The 17,429-nt window shown below is 41.4% G+C and overlaps 2 protein-coding genes across 3 annotated transcripts in view; one reads left to right on the top strand and one right to left on the bottom strand.

Moving 5' to 3' along the window:
• Positions 1 to 2,828: 2,828 nt before the first annotated feature.
• The window catches only part of LOC122216000 (H-2 class I histocompatibility antigen, Q10 alpha chain-like), a 33,606-nt gene continuing 19,005 nt past the window's right edge, over positions 2,829 to 17,429 (top strand). Inside the window, exon 1 of one of the 2 annotated variants that reach the window (XM_042932174.1) lies at positions 2,829 to 3,104. The gene's annotated coding sequence lies outside the window, so the exon portion shown is untranslated. The remainder of the gene's footprint in view (positions 3,105 to 17,429) is intronic. The other variant, XM_042932192.1, reaches the window with a different exon arrangement.
• Positions 9,424 to 13,802, bottom strand: IRGM (immunity related GTPase M). The gene is given in 8 exon segments (XM_042932204.1): positions 9,424 to 12,814; positions 12,816 to 12,884; positions 12,886 to 12,926; positions 12,929 to 13,418; positions 13,420 to 13,499; positions 13,502 to 13,540; positions 13,543 to 13,607; positions 13,609 to 13,802. Coding segments are annotated over 8 exon segments (1,158 nt in total). The 3' UTR covers positions 9,424 to 12,634.

The following is a 17,429-nucleotide window of genomic DNA, read 5'->3' as shown; positions in this document are numbered from 1 at the left end:
TCTGCAGGTGTCTTTAGGTCTAAAATAGTCTCTTGTAGGCAGCATATAGATGGATTTTGTTTTTTATCCATTCTGATGCCCTATGTCTTTTGAGTGGAGCATTTAGTCCATTTACATTCAGAGTGATTATTGAAAGATAATGTAGTTCCACTGTGTTACCTGTAGAGTTGTATGTTGGTGATGTTCTGTATGTTCTGATGTTCTAGTCTTTGCTGTTTTTTTTTTCCTCCACTCAAAGAGTCCCCCTTTAAAATTTCTTACAGGGCTCGTTTAGTTGTCACGATCTCCTTTAGTTTTTGTTTGTATGGAAAACTCTTTATCTGTCCATCTATTCTGAATGACAGAAATCTTGGCTGCATATTTTTTCCATTCAGCACATTGGATATATCCTGCCCTCCTTTATGGTCTGCCAGATTTCTGTGGACAGATCTGTTGTGAACCTGATCTGTTTTCCCTTGTATTTAAAGACTTTTTTCCCCTTGCTGCATTCAGGATTCTTTTCTTGTCTGTGTATTTTGTGAATTTGACTATGAAATGCCTTGGCCATGGTTAGTTTTTGCTGAATCTAATGGGAGTTCTCTGTGCTTTTCGGATTTTGATGGCTGTGTCCTTCCCCAGTAGGGAAGTTTTCAGGTATAATTTATTGGAATAAACCTTCTGCTCCTTTTTCTCTCTATTCATCTTTTGGGACTCCTATGATACAAATGATATTACATTTTTAAAAGTTGCTGAAGTCCCTAAGTCTGCCTTTATGAACCATGACCTTTGTTTCCCTCTTGTTTTTGACTTCATTATTTTCCATAATTTCATTTCTATATCACTAAGTTTCTCCTCACTGTCATGGAATCATTGAGATTTGCATCATGGTTACAGCATTTTTAAATTATGGCCTCACTAAATTTTAGTTCTTTTCTCTCTGCAGAAAGGTATTCTCTATCTTTTATGCTTTTTTCAAGCCTAGATAGTATCCTTATAATCGTTGTTTTCAATTCAAATTCAAAAATCTTACTTATATCTGTACTGATTAAGTCCCTGGCCATGAGTTCTATTTCCTGTTCTTTCTTTTGGGGTTAATTTCTCCATCTCATCATTTTGTGCAGAAATGAAAAGAAGAGAGAAAAAAGAAAAAACACAATCACACACACAAAAAAACTAGGGCTCAGGTGTGTTTTGGTCTGCTAGTTAAAAGAATCTAGATCCACAAATAAAATAATAAAATAAAATAAAATGAAAATAAACAAAAATAAAAATAAATAATATGTATAAGATATGTAATAATAATAATAATAAATTTTAAAAAGAATTGAAAAAATAAGAATATAAATGAAAAAATAATAATAAAATAAAGAATAGATGTAAACAGGAAACTGTATCCTATCTCCCCTAGAGCTGAAGCTTCGTAGCACTTTGATCTGTAGACTTGGTGCGAGGAAGTTTGTGCTGGTCTTTTGTGTGTACAACCTGCTATGTTGATTCTCAGGCTGACTTGTTTCTGTGGAAATGAGCCTCCTGGACTCAGGGGGCAGGGCTTGGTGTAAGTGACTCTGGAAGTCTTCAGCACTAATGGGTAGGATGATATGGCAGAGCCCCTCTCTCCAGGCCAGACCTGAAAGTTCATACCCTCCATTCTTCAGGGAATCATCACAGAAGAGCAATCACCCTTCTTGTGCCCCCTGTTTCTATCAAAACCCTGTTCACCCTGCCTGTGTCAGAGTTATTGTGGGTTTTTTTGTTTTTTTGTTTTGTTTTGTTTGTTTTGTTTGTTGCTTGTTTTGGGTTTGTTTGTTTTTGTTTTGTTTTGTTTTGTTCATTGTTTATCTCAGGCACACAACTGAGTTTATAAACTCCAAATTTTGGGACTCCTGTGGCACAGACCAGCTCTGTTCCTCTGGAGGAGGATCTCGCACCCTTTTGCCAACTCTTGCAAGGAAACTAGTTGTGCAATCATGCATGAGTTCAGAGTTTATATCAAAACAGAGCAGAAAGCCAGCACCCCTGCCTGCTGTCCTCATCCAGACCCCACTCCTATTCCTGGAAACAGTAGCATGTTGGCATCACCTGTCCTTTTTGCAACCCAGGGGATCCTCAGACCATGTGTCACTCCTGGGATTCCACCCCACTTTGCCACCAGAACACCATTAAGCCATGCACATCCCCCATGGTAGCAGACTTGTAAAAGTTCAGATTTTGCACTCCACTGCCTATAATACTTTGTGGTAGCGTCCATAAGCAGGCTGCCTCCCCGCTGCCATACCCTCAACTCTGTCTCCCCCAAGTCAACTCTCTGCACCTCCTACCATCCAGCAGATTATCACTTTTCTACTTACAGATTTGAAGTTTTTATTCTTTCAGACTTTTGATTGATTTCTTGGGTGTTTAGAATGATTTGATAACTATCTACCTGTGTTCAAGGGATGAGACAAGCTTAGTCTCCCTACTCCTCCACTATCTTCTAGATATACTCTTTATTAGACTTCACTGCCCATAGAGTTTGGGTTGTCCAAGCTAAACAAGGGGGCCATACATGTCATTTTCTCAAGATTCAGGCCATATTCTCTGATTCTGGATTCAGATTCTTCCTGGTGTAGAGACTGTGGCCTAGTTAGGGTGGCCTCACCAGGGTCACTGCGAGGTCTTCTGCCTGAGGTCCTGTGTCTTCTCTCACCCATTATGCCAAAAACACAAAATATGTGGCTAACATGACTTTCAGTTTCACTTCCTGGCAATGGCTGTGCTTCTCAGAAAAGGAGCCCACAGAACTTTGATTTCACTTTCTGTTCTTCAAAATGCAGGGCTCTTCAATGTGTCTGTTTCTTCAGTGTTGACCAGATTCCTGTGAGGGTGGAGCAGAAGTCAGAGATTATTTCAGTCATGCCAGTTTCTCACACACAGTTTAAACCTTTTGGGGGACAGTCAGCTCTTTAATCTGCAGTGACCACATCAACACCAGGACCTGTTCCAGTGCAAGGACAGTCTGTGTACAAGAGTGTTCCTGCTGTGAGTGGCAAGAAGCACTTCAAGAAAACTCAGCATTTCCTGCACTGCCAGTGGACACATTAAGTACTCAACTCTGACACAAGGAGTCTCTTTTCTTTCAGGAGCTGGTAAGCAAAAATCACTTTGGATTGAATACAGGTCTAAAAATATAATTATAGATTTGTGGGTCTAAGTGTGGGAAAGCCTGGATACTTGCTTTTGGGTGCTGTGAATTTGAAAGTCTGAGGGGCAGGATGGCTAGTGGATGACTGTGAGTCATTTAGAGAATTTAACTATTTGGGACATTTCCAAAAGGTGGTTGGAGAACAAATTTTATCTCTGTGACCTGCAGAAGGATCATGTGAATGTCAGGGGTGTCAGTGGATAAGGGATTTCCCCAAGAGCTTCTGCCATCAGACACCCCTCATCTCATGTCTGAATACCTTTCACCTTGGAGACAATGCATATTATCTGTTTAAAAACAAAATTCAAAATTCAACTGAATAAATTCTAAAGAGCTGATTGGCTTTATTGAATGATTCATGAGTTAGGCAGCAGCATCTTATCTAGAAAATAGAAAGGAGCTCCCTTAAACTGTAGGAAAGAAAATGTTTTTAAAGGAAGAGAGAAAGAGAAAAAGAAAGAAATCATTAGCAAAAAAAATCCACTGTTAGTTAGGATTGCTCTCCTAGGGGGAAGGGATAGGGCTATCAGTTAATTGCCCTGTGATGACCAGGAAACTCTTATGCATGCTGGCTAAAGGAGACATTCCTGGGAGAGTGAAACTGTAGTTAGGTTAGGTATTAAGACTTGGTTTACTGAGTTGAGGCCTTACCTTACATGGCTTCCTGTGACCCTGTGGCCCCATAGCCCTGTGGCCCTTCTTTTTCACAAGATCGGACTCCCAGCTTAACTCATAGATGCCATCAAAACGTAAGGCATTGGAGCCACTTTCAGCTACTGTTTGGTAGCTCTCATTGCTTTTATTGATCCTTTGTGTGGTATTCACATGTCATCATGTTTTTGCTTAATCTCTATCATACTCACAGGTGATGACTTCAGGTTCACAATTTTTTAATCACCCATCCTCTTCATCTTTTCAAAAATTTTTTAATGTTTATTTATTTCTGAGAGAGAGAGAGAGAGACAGAGACAGAGTGCAAGTAGGGGAGGGGCAGAGAGAGAGGGAGACACAGAATCCAAAGCAGACTCCAGCCTCTGAGCTGTCAGCATGGAGCCTGATATGGGGCTTGAAATCATGAATGGTGAGATCATGACCTGAGCCAAAGTCGGATGCTTAACTGACTGAGCCACCCAGGCACCCCCCATCCTCTTCATCTTATTTACTTAATGGCTAGCATCTCACACATTTAAAACTTTTGAGAGAGTACAATATACCGGGCATATTATTATTTTTTAATCAGGATAATTTTCAATGGTTAGAGTACACTTTGAAGCCATGGTTCCAAAGACCAAAACAATCAAAATCAAATAAGTCAAAGAAAGACCCCACTGAAGGAGAGGCTTGTTCAATGATCTTATGTAGTTGTGTCTAAGCTTCCCCAGAAGTGTTAATTCAGATGCACCAGGTGGCATTGGTCACAGTACATATAGCTCTTGCTCAGCTAAAAGATAATCAGAGGCTGTTTTATTGTCAAGAGAATCTTTGACCAGAGAGTTGAAGAATCTTTGTTAGGCATCTATTGTCTTAGCAATGGATTCTGGAATATTTTTTGGAGTTTAGGAAAGTTTCCTAATCAAATTGTCATGTAAGAGTGCCTAGGTGGCTCAGTCAGTTAAGTGTCTGACTCTTGGCTTTGGCTCAGGTCATGATCTCACAGTTGTAAGACCAAGCCCCATGTGTCAGTGCAGGGCCTGCTTGGGATTCTTTCTCTCCCTCTCTTTCTGCCCCTCCCCACTCAGTCTCAGGTTCCTAAGGGCAGCTGAAGCCCTTGACTGAGTCCAATCTGCTGTCAGCTGGTGTAGAGTCTATACCTAGGTAGGGAAACTGTCTTCTTTGTGCTTCCAGGAGTCACAAAACCAAAATTCACTGGTGTAGGAGGGATCTTCGAATAGCTTAATATTCCAATTCCTTATTTTATGCATGAGGAAATGAGGTCTGGGGTGATGTTGTAACTGCCCTGGTCAGTGGTAGAGCTGAGCCAGCATCTGAAGCTAGAGGAAAGTAAGAGGCAGACACTGTTGGGGTAGCCAGGAGGCCTCTAGTTTTTGCATCAATTGGTGGATTGACCACTGTGGAGAGCAGAGAAGAATATAGACTTCATCTGAACTTCCACATGTCATCCATATCCAGGCTTTCCCTCATTTTGCCCTTTAATATAAAGTCTTGGGATACATTTTTCATTTAATTGCAGTATAGTTGACACACCATGTTACATTAGTTTTAGGTGTACAACATAATGAGTCTTCAACTCTATATCTAACGCTGTACTCACCACAAGTGTAGCTACCTTCTGTCACCATACACCACTACAGTACCAGTGACCATATTCCCTACACTGCACCTTCTATTAGTCCTGGAACAGTGTTTACAAGAGACATACATTCCTCCCCTGCACAACAGAGTTTGCTTTGGGTAATCTCATTCTAAATGTTTGGCCTACATTTCTTTTTTTTAATATTTTTTTAATATTTATGTACTTTTGAGAGAGATACACAGAGGCGTGAGTGGGGGAGGGGCAAAGAGAGGGAGACACAGAATCCGAAGCAGGCTCCAGGCTTGGAGCTGTCACAGAGCCCAATGCGGGACTCAAACTCACAGACCATGAGATAAAGGCCTGAGCTGAAGTTGGATGCCTAACCGACTGAGCCTTCCAGGCACCCCTGGCCTACATTTCTATTGTCTGCTTCTTCCCATGGGCCTCTGAGAATACTGAGGACAGAAAACATTTCCACTGCCACCACCTTCCCTAAAATGCAGGTGCTAAGGATAACAGTCGGATGTGGTTTATGAAATGAAGGCAAATAGGATGGTCTCAAAGGAAGTTCCAACCAGACCTTAGGATAGGAAACATTTCCACTCCACAAGCCAGGACACCAATCTTGCAAACAGACAGCCTGAATTTCTTAGTCTCCAATGGATGATACTACAAACATAAAAACTTCCTGACTCATTTAAATTCCTTCTTAGACTTCATTTTCTTATCTGTAACTTCATGGGATTTTTCACTGTATGTTTAAATTTGACAATGGCACTCAAAGGAGGTGAAGTTGTGTCTTTTAAGTAGCCAAACTTTTTGCCTTTTTCAGAATGTTACATAGTTGGAATTATGCAATGTATAGTCTTTCCAGATTGGTTTCTCTCATGTGGTAATATGCATTTCAGTTTCTTCCATGTCTTTTCATACCAGCTGCCATTTAAGGAGCCTTCTGAAAGCTGAGTGATGAGTGGAAGTGCTCCAGGTCACTAGTTCCTGGTGACACTTCTGAACCTTAGCATTGAAGAGTTCCTATAAGTTTCTATGGAGACAAACAGGTTACTATGCAAGGAAAGAGAATGGAATTGGCATTGGGTTTTTTTACTGGAAACATGTCATGCTTGAAGGAGATATATCTTCAGAGTTCTAAGAGATAATGACGCTGTATCCAGAATCTTATACTCAGTTAAACTATCTATTGAAAGTGATTACAAAATAAAGGCATTAACTGGAATTCCAAAACTCAGTAGTTTACCACCCAGAGAACTTTTCCCCCAATTTGTTTGAGAATGGACTCAATGTAAATGGATAGGACATTCAAGAAGCACCAACACCACCAAGGAAATAGATGGATGTGAGTGAAGCCTGCACTCCAGGCTGGGAGGGCAACTAGTCCACGTGAGAATAAGAATTAGAGGTGCTGCATAGGCCACCTTCAAAGAGAAAGGATTTTCTGGATTAATGTCATGATTAAGAAGAGGTATCTGAGTGATAAGGGAAAGGTATAGTATATTATTATGATAAAATTATACTATGCCACTTCTTTATCCCCTTATTACTTTTCTCCCAGGTTACTTTTAATTATCTCCTCCCTTCAGCTACACCAATTTAGTGACATAGGTTTATTTCTCCCTCTGTGTAGTCTAGTCACTTTACCTGGGTCTTGGTGGATATCAAGGTCATGATCATAATCACTGAGATAAGAAGCATAAACCAAAACCACAACCACATTATTAAATTCTTAAAACTGTTTAGTGCTTGCCAGTTTTATAACAAACCTTTAAAATAATCAAAGAAAATGTATTTTGAGTAATAAAATGATATAAGTGCCATCATTGTTGGCAATACAAGTGTTAGGTGTGGCAGACATGTTGACAAGTAGAGAGAAGAAATTCTGTAAGGATCATGGGATTATTGATTGATACTACATAAGAGTGAGAGGGCAAGACATATCGCCAGGATTGTACAGGAAATACAATGTGCATTAAATTACTTAAAACTCCAATATAAACTAAAGAAGACCTAAAACCACATACAAACTCGCAGAGATTTTGAGTGTGGAAACTCAAAATAAGCTAAGTTCTTTGTCCTTAATTAGTAAGTGAACAATATTAAGATAGATAAAGGCAGAGTCACAAATAATTAAAATAGTTACTCATGGGTTATAGGGCTTAGATAAGGGTGAGAGGATTTTACATTGAATTTTATAATCTCCAGTTTTGTGGTAGCTCACCACTGCCTAATTTTGTTATTCTGATTTTTTAAAATGAACTAAAGTATTTCAACATACATTATATTACCACTGTAGGCAAGGATAGAAACATGGATTCCTGAGCTGCACAAAGATACATTATAGTTCATCTCCAACTTCCACACACTCTGGTACTTTTGGAAGGCAGGTGTGAATTCCAGAGCCCATGATAGAATTTTCCCACTGGAATCCAGGGGCCATGACAGAGATATCAAAGTCTGGTGGGGTCCGAATAGCCAAAGTAATTTTGAAGAAGAAGACCAAAGCAGGAGGCATCACAATCCCAGACTTTAGCCTCTACTACAAAGCTGTCATCATCAAGACAGCATGGTATTGGCATAAAAACAGACACATAGACCAATGGAATAGAATAGAAACCCCAGAACTAGACCCACAAACGTATGGCCAACTCATCTTTGACAAAGCAGGAAAGAACATCCAATGGAAAAAAAGACAGTCTCTTTAACAAATGGTGCTGGGAGAACTGGACAGCAACATGCAGAAGGTTGAAACTAGACCACTTTCTCATGCCATTCACAAAAATAAACTCAAAATGGATAAAGGACCTGAATGTGAGACAGGAAACCATCAAAACCTTAGAGGAGAAAGCAGGAAAAGACCTCTCTGACCTCAGCCGCAGCAATCTCTTACTCGACACATCCCCAAAGGCAAGGGAATTAAAAGCAAAAGTGAATTACTGGGACCTTATGAAGATAAAAAGCTTCTGCACAGCAAAGGAAACAACCAACAAAACTAAAAGGCAACCAACGGAATGGGAAAAGATATTTGCAAATGACATATCGGACAAAGGGCTAGTATCCAAAATCTATAAAGAGCTCACCAAACTCCACACCCGAAAAACAAATAACCCAGTGAAGAAATGGGCAGAAAACATGAATAGACACTTCTCTAAAGAAGACATCCGGATGGCCAACAGGCACATGAAAAGATGTTCAACGTCACTCCTTATCAGGGAAATACAAATCAAAACCACACTCAGATATCACCTCACGCCAGTCAGAGTGGCCAAAATGAACAAATCAGGAGACTATAGATGCTGGAGAGGATGTGGAGAAACAGGAACCCTCTTGCACTGTTGGTGGGAATGCAAATTGGTGCAGCCGCTCTGGAAAGCAGTGTGGAGGTTCCTCAGAAAATTAAAAATAGACCTACCCTATGACCCAGCAATAGCACTGCTAGGAATTTACCCAAGGGATACAGGAGTACTGATGCATAGGGGCACTTGTACCCCAATGTTTATAGCAGCACTCTCAACAATAGCCAAATTATGGAAAGAGCCTAAATGTCCATCAACTGATGAATGGATAAAGAAATTGTGGTTTATATACACAATGGAATACTACGTGGCAATGAGAAAAAATGAAATATGGCCTTTTGTAGCAACGCGGATGGAACTGGAGAGTGTGATGCTAAGTGAAATAAGCCATACAGAGAAAGACAGATACCATATGGTTTCACTCTTATGTGGATCCTGAGAAACGTAACAGAAACCCATGGGGGAGCGGAAGGAAAAAAAAAAAAAAAAGAGGTTAGAGTGGGAGAGAGCCAAAGCATAAGAGACTGTTAAAAACTGAGAACAAACTGAGGGTTGATGGGGGGTGGTAGGGAGGGCAGGGTGGGTGATGGGTATTGAGGAGGGCACCTTTTGGGATCAGCACTGGGTGTTGTATGGAAACCAATTTGACAGTAAATTTCATATATTAAAAAATAAAAAAATAAAAAATAAATAAAAAAAAAACAAACAAAAAAAAAACAAAGTCTGGTGGGGTCATTGAAGTGCCTCTCAGGGAACCCTAGCCTCTTCTTCCTCAGGAAAGTGAAAACATCTTCAGTCATTTACTCCCCCTCTCACTCCTGAATATCACTCTGTTTTGTTTCTTCCTCATTTTCCAGCCTTTTCTTCGTAAACATAGAGCCTCAAACTGGATGACCTGAGTGACCTGAGGCTGGATTAAAGGACCTCTGAATATTTGGCAGAGGCTGGTCCTTGAGTAGAAAGCAGGGAAAGACATGTCCAGAGACCAAGGAGGGAAGGGCTGTGATTGGGCAGGACAACTCCTTCAATGCTGTGTCCATGCAGGAGTGACTGTCACAGACAGAAGGGGTCATTCACAACTGCCAGTTCTGTAAGAAGCCTCTTGATTGTATTATCTGCTTTCTGTTACTGTGGAACAAATTACCCTGAAACTTAGTGGCTTAAAACAAGTGTTTATTATCTTATAGTTTCTCAGCATCAGCAGTTTTAATTGTGTGGTTCTGGATAAGGGTCTCTTGTGAGGTGGTAGTCAAGCTATCAGCTGGGCTGCATCTTCTGAAGCTTTGTCTGGAGCTGGAGAATTTGTTCCCAAAATGATGCACTTACATGGCTGGCAATTAATGCAGGCTAAATACGATCTCCTCCATGAGGCTTCTAATTCTTTAATTCCTCTCCAGCAGTTTAGTTCTAACTTCCTATGGTTACTAGGCAGAGAGAGACAGAGAGACAGAGACAGATAGAGAACACAAGAGAACAAGAGTGATCCTGTAAGAGAGAATATTTATAACACAAAAGCTGCAGACTTTTCTTAACAAAACTTTGGAATTCTTGAACATTCCATTATTGCAGCCCTATTCCATTATTAACTCCAGGGAATGGGATTAAATAAAGCCATGAAAATAGGAGATAATGTTGGAGGCCATCTTAAAGGTGCCTCCACTAACCTAAGGGAATGTCAAGATTGTATTTTCCAATCCTATTTGGGAACACCTGCTGGGATTCCAAGCAGGGAGGAGTAAGCTCTTTATCACAGGTTCTGATCACTTTGTCTCCTGGTTTGTCTCATTTGATGATCTGTCCTCATTTGTCTTCAGTGCATTTCTATTTTTCACTTCCTATGTGGTAAACTATTTGGTCTCAAACCCCCCAGTAGACCTACCCAGTGGTCAGGCTTCCTGGTGTTCAGCGTGACCTGGCTTTCTTCTTGTCTGAGCACTGGGAGGCTCCAGTGGGTGTGGGCTCTTCTTTACCCTCCCTTATCATGATCACCCAGAAGAGGTTAGTTAGGGTTCAGTTTACTCTAAGACCTCTGTACTTAGGGCAATTCTGACCTCTAAAACCCTTTGACTGCCAGTCTCAATTCTCTTCCTCTTCCCTCATTGTCTGGTGATCTCAGGATGCAGAAAGAGTGTGGGACTGTTTTTGTTTCCTTGATTTCCAAAATGGAAACTGAACAGCTGAGTTGGAAAAAGAATGAGACACAATTATGCTCTCAGGCTTCTATGTTAAATGCAGGTCTCTCCCACCAGACTCTTCTCATGCCACTGGATGGACAATTCCAGTAGGACCCTCACCTTTTGGTGGCCCTTTCTTTCAGTGTGACTTTATTTTGTCCCTTCTTAGCCATGAAGAGAAGGAATGATAATGATAATACCAAACATTTACTGAAGTACATGTCTGACACTATTCTAAGTGCTATATGTTCTTTAACTCATTAAATTCTTATATTATCTGGATCTGGATAGACTTCTTAAGATGTAGTATTATCACCATTTTAACTATTGGAAAACTACGACAGTGGACTGTCAACTGACTTGCCCACGCTCACATGCCAGGGCATGCTGGAGCTGGGATTTAACCTTAGGATTCTTAACCACTCCCCTAGGCATCTTTCAGTTTACTTCCATTCAATATTAGCTTCACTCTCCATCCCAGTGAATATTTATGATAACCTCTGATAAACTCTCCTTTGTGAGCCAAAGCCTTAAGTTGGCCCAAAATTTTACACATTGGTCCAGTTCAGATACATCTACCAAATTCAGATTGCGCTCCACACTGGGTGAAATCTTCCCAGGTAAATACAGTAAAGTGATGGGTTTGAATGGGAATGATGCAGGAAGGAGGGTTTCTCTTATTAGGACTGAGTAATTCCCAGTTATGAGAACCAGGTTATGATACTTCTGGTGGTGGAGAGTGAGATTTCAGATTTTATCTGACAAAATAAGTTACAAATCAATTTTCATTATGCATGTGCCTAGCAGTGATAAAAAACCTAGATGTATGATCTGGAATGGTTTCCATTTAGGAGGATTTCTATAGTCTCTATATAGATTGGGTTAACTATATAAACAGTAAAGTCATAGACAGTGGGTTAGTTTCCTCAAAGCTGATGATCAAATTAAGTTTCCTTTGACAAACATTGGGGGTAACCTTGACAAATAACACAACATAACAGGTAACTTTAAGTGGACAAACATTTCTCTATAGCAAACAATTTAACAGGTAGTACATCCTATAACAGGCCCACCATGAAGTGTATGTGAAGAGCATGACCTCTCAGAGAGTGGGGTCAGTGTTTGTTACATACAGTAGTCAGGTTTGCTTTTCCATTCAACAACTTTCCAATCCCAGTAATAGTGCCTCTTGAGTCCATCCCCCATTTCCTTTTTTTTGGATATGAATTATATGGGCAAATAGGTATAAGGGCAAAACTTCACAAGATGTCAGACTGGCCTTGGAATCCTGGAACCACTACATACTTTTCAGAGAACATCTAAGCACACCTCTCATCATATTTCCCCAAGGAGAACATCCTTGCCTCCAGGCACACCTCTGTGAGTCCAGGGAGTTAGAGGTAAGAAGTAAAGGAACAGGGGAAACCAAGCGGTCTTGGAGAAAAGATGTTAATGTAAAGTGATAAGGTGATATCAGAATGAGATTGTATGTCACACTGTGCAAATGTTTTCTTCCACCTTTGGGTCCCAGCTAATTTAATAAATGACAGGAAGTATTATGGAGTTTACTGAGGTTGGTTCAAAATGAGCTACTCATCTCTCTTGCCTCAAAGAATTTAGAACCAATGAAAGTGGACATATTGAGCTTGACTGAGAATTTATAAAGTATACAAGGTGAGGAGAAGACCCCAGATGTCCTGAGGTTGCTTCAAAAGGAGACTGTTGAGACATCAGCTCTTCAGATGATGAAGTCTTGCAGGATTTTCTTCAGGATGGTCTTGGTGTCCTTGGTGACTATTCCAAGGAACTGTCTATATTTCTACTGTCTTGTGTAGTTGATAATAGTGTCATCTAAGAGTGGAATTTGGCTAATATAAGAGGCTGTATTACAATTCATCCAATATAATGCCAATAATGTTCTCCCTGGGGTGAACAGTGTGCAGATCTTGAGACTTCATAATGGTCTTGTATTCCTCCATGGGTTTTCCCCATATGCTGGGCCACCTGCTGGAGACATTCATCATCCACACAAAAAGCAAATGGTAGGCCTTCAGACACTCCCCCAGATCATCTGCATTCTGAAAGCCAAGGGTGTCCTGGAAAAACTTTGATGCTATTTTCACCTACAAAGAGATCACTTCGTAATTAATGACCTTCTCATGGGTGTAAGGCAAGTTCTCTAGGGGACCATGGTACCTGATGTGCAAGGTGTCTCTAGGAACTGGGAAGTTATGCAATAAGGGATCGATGCTGGAGACAAGGAATATGATGGGTTCACACACCTCTTCCTTCAGGAGATTTTTCTGGATATTCTCCTGGATATTCTGCAGGAGCCATTCCTCCCAGAAGGCACTTGTGCTGAGGTCCCTGTCCAGCTTGGTCCAGATGATGTAGAACCTCTTTCCCAGACTCTGAATGATCTGGGCTAGCTTTATGAGATTCATGCTGAACTGTTCAGATATACTGATGATGAAAAGTTCATACTAGCTAAAATGCATCTCCTCCAGATAGTTCTCCGGACTTTTGGGTGGCAGTCCCTGTTCCAGGCATGTCCCACAGCACCACACTTGGAATGTAGGAGGAAGAGTAGCAAGTGGGAATCAGGTGGTCCTCACCATCCCAGTGGGGGCTGTTGCCTCTTCTTATGCCCAGTTACCCGCAGTGCTTTGATGAAGGAGGACATGACATTGCTGGAGTCCCCAGTTACAGCTCACTGGGGTACTGGACTCTGTCTCCAGGGTGCCCCTGACTATAGAGTCCACCTCCAGCAACTTCCCTCCTCCCACAGCGTTTTCAATGTTTATGGCACCTATCTTAGATAAAATGCTCCAGCCCATATTGTACCACACAGCAGGAGTGAAGGATGTAGATAATGGGGTGTGAAGGGACAGGGCGGGCTATGTCATGTCAGACAGTGGATTGACCTGGAGAAATAGGAAGAGCAGGGAAGTTAGGAGTGCCAGGTGCAGCTGAGGATTTATCAGATCTGGTATCCTAACTGAGGGTGTCAGATCCACACCCAACTCACTGCAAAGGCATTTAGACTGGAAACTACAAGGCCCTGCAAAATGTTTGATAGTTTGTCAAAAATTAAAATATATTAAGGGTGCCTGGGTTGTTCAGTTGGTTGAGTGCCCTACTTTGGCTCAGGTCATGATCTTGTGGTTCATTGGTTAGGCCCCACATCGGGCTCTGTGCTGACAGCTCAGAACCTGGAGCCTGCTTCTGATTCTGTGTCTCCTTCTCTCTCTGCCCCTCCCCTGCTGATTTCTCTCTCTCTCTCTCTCTCTCTCTCTCTCTCTCTCTCTCTCTCTCAAAAATAAACAAACATTTAAAAATTTAAATATATTATTCAACCATAGAATGAGGAAATCCTACCATTCGTGACAACATAGATGTACCTTGAAAGCATCATGCTAAGTAAAATAAATCAAAGAGACAGATATTGTATAATCTGTGTGTAGAATCTAAAAATAAAATAAAATAAATTCATAAAGAAAGATAACAGACTTGTGGAGAGGTGGAGGCACAGCGTGAGAAGGGGGGGCTGTTGGAGGACACAGTCAAAAGGTACAAGATTTCAGTTATAGTTATAAGTAAGCACTAGGGATGTAGTGTACAGTCTAATGACTATATGTAATACCACTGTTTGATTTATAGGAAAGTTGTTAAGGGAATAGATCCTAAGAGTTCTCATCACAAGGAGAATTTTTTCTCTTTTTTTTCTTTTCTTTCCATTGTATTTTTATGAGATGATTGATGTTAGCTGAACCTATTGTAGTAATCATTTCACAAAATATGTAAATCACATCATCATGCTGTATGCCTTAACTCATACAGTAATGTATGTCAATTATCTTTCAACAAAACTGGTAAAACTCAATTCAGATGCACAGAAACACATGTATATACCTGAAAAATGATTTTGCCAACAATTTATCTACCTTCCACTACTATATTTTTCCACTGGGTATTTTTTTAAATTCTTATTATAATGCACCAAAAAGATTTTGTAACCTAAAAAGCAGAATGAAAAACACTCATTAGTGGATTTTCCATGCAAGATCCTATATGGTTTGTGCCATGTCCAATTATCTTGAGCCATGAAGCGGGGACGAGCTGTGGATCAGACTAGAAATTGGAGACATCAAGGACTTTTGTGAGCTTGAACCCAATGTGGAATAAGCCCCACATTTTCCCACATTTTATTATTATCATAGGGAAAGGGTGAGGATGTATCATATTGATTTATTCTAGAAAAGTATACCAACATCCACATCAATGGGTATGAAGCACAAAAGGACCCAGTCTGGGGAGGGAGTATTTCAAGAGTCCACCTTAATAACATCATCTGTAAAGGATGGAGTTGGTTGGGGCACCTGGGTGGCTCAGTCCATTAAGTGTCCAACTTGGTTTCAGCTCAGGTCATGATCTCACAGTTTCATGGGTTTGAGCCCCACAATAGGCTCTGTGCAGACAGGGCAGAGTCTGCTTGGGATTCTCTGTCTCCCTCTCTCTGTCCCTTTCCCACTCATGCTGTCTCTGTCTCTCTCAAAATAAATAGACTTTAAAAAAAGATGGAGTTGGTGTACAACAATAGGGACAATTTTTCCAATAAAGATACACACGTGCATTCCTATACGTTGTCTAAGGCCTGTTAGACACCTTGTCCCTGAAACCTAGTCCCTATTCCACAGAAGGTCCAGCTGGTGTTCCAGATAGACTCCAAATTCCAGGCAACCCCAGAAATTGCCATTGTCTTGCATCCTGCTTAGACTCTAAGAGAATATGAATAGAAAATCATGCTGTCCTTTTCAAAGCCTTTTTTCCATAAGAACATCCCCTCTGCCGTGAACACAGAGGCACAGTGCCTACACACTGAGGGCTTTGAATGGGTTTGGAGCAAAGAATTCGGGTGCTAAGTTTGGTTCCTGAAGAATGCCAGAGAGGGGTCCTGCTGTGAATATTCACTAAATGAGTAAGCCAGTCCCCCAGCTCTCCTGCCCTGGTGCCAGTTTCCACTTTTCATGTCTTTACACTAGCAGGTTATTATTCAAGTTGGATTGTAAGAGCCCTTTCATTTACCTGCTCCAGAAAGCAGATGGCGACCATGATTAGGCAGATGTCAGTGGCCCTCCTGGCATGTTACCCCTCCCTGGGAAAGGATCTAGCTCTCAGGCAGAGGCAGTTACCTCCAGGATAGATGAAAACTGGTTCCAGCCCAGGATGCTCCAAAAGGGGGGAAAGAAGTTGTGTTGGGTTCTAGAAAGAGTCCTAGAAAGAGTCTTAAGAGAAGAAAGGAAGTGATGCTGGGAAGGACAGAGAGATTTTGCAGAGTATTCTTCTCAAGTGCCTTTCCTGCTCAGAGCTGTGTGATTTCTGGGTAAAGGTGACGGCGGCGGGGCCTCAGCAGAAGGGAAGATAGAGAGGGTCACTTTCAGTTTCTATTCCACTAAATGACTCCAGTTCTCACAATGGGGACAAAACCACTTCACCCTCTCTATTCTGGAGGGTGGGGCTCCTGCAGCATCTGTCTGAGGCTTACACAGGCCTAACAGAGGGGGAGGGTTCTCTGAGAGGTGTTGCTTCCTCCTACCTGAAATGGTTCCTCTGATGTCAGCACCCAGATCAGTGAGAAATAAACATTCAGCACCTGTGAGGCTGGCCCCTCAGATGGATATAGACTCTGCCTGCAAGGTTGCTCCTTGGGGTTGCCCAACATGCCCTTCCTGAAATGTACCATAGAAGGTACAGGGGATTCCTAGAAGGAATTCCTAAAGCTCTTGGAATTTCTTCAGCAATAGGAGTGTCTTTCGTATGCTAATGAGATGACTCAGGGGTGGAGACCCTTCAGGATGGGGGCTGATGGCTAGAAAGACCAACCCAAGGTTAGAGGATTGGAACTTTCAGCCTCCTCCTTCCTTCCTTCCCCAACCCCTACTCCCTCCCACCCGCCTCCCACCTCCACCCCCCCTCCCCCCCCCCAACCTCCACGGAGGTGAGGGGGCCAGGGACTGAGTTCAATCACCAATGGCCAATGAGTTCATCAATCATATCTATGATTCCATGAAAACCCCTAACTGGGTCAGTTCCTGACTTAGTAACTCAGTATTGTTTCAGGCATCTCTCTATGTTCATATGCATATATCTACTTTATTCCTTCTGACACAGTGGTCAGTCAAACATATGTCCTATTATTTATTAACAATAACATTATAATTTTATTAATTGAACTATAATAAAATGTATTAATTATAAAGGACATGGTATCACTAGGGTACAGGCAAAACTACTGTAAAAGAGGGACCCAAACACAAAAACTGAGCACCAGGGCAACCTATCTCTCTCTCTCTTAAGACAGTGCAGAGATGAGCATACCATGCAGCTGGGTGCAAATACAGAGAACAAACTGGTGATTGCCAGAGGGGAGGTGGCAACAGGTGAAATAGGTGAAGGGAGTAAGAGGTACAAACTTCTAGTTATAAAATAAATAAGTTATGGAGAAAAGGACTGCATAGGAACTACTACATATT

Source organism: Panthera leo, chromosome A1, assembly GCF_018350215.1.
Source record: "Panthera leo isolate Ple1 chromosome A1, P.leo_Ple1_pat1.1, whole genome shotgun sequence".
Taxonomy (NCBI): domain Eukaryota; kingdom Metazoa; phylum Chordata; class Mammalia; order Carnivora; family Felidae; genus Panthera; species Panthera leo.
This window is presented reverse-complemented; position numbering and strand designations above follow the sequence as displayed.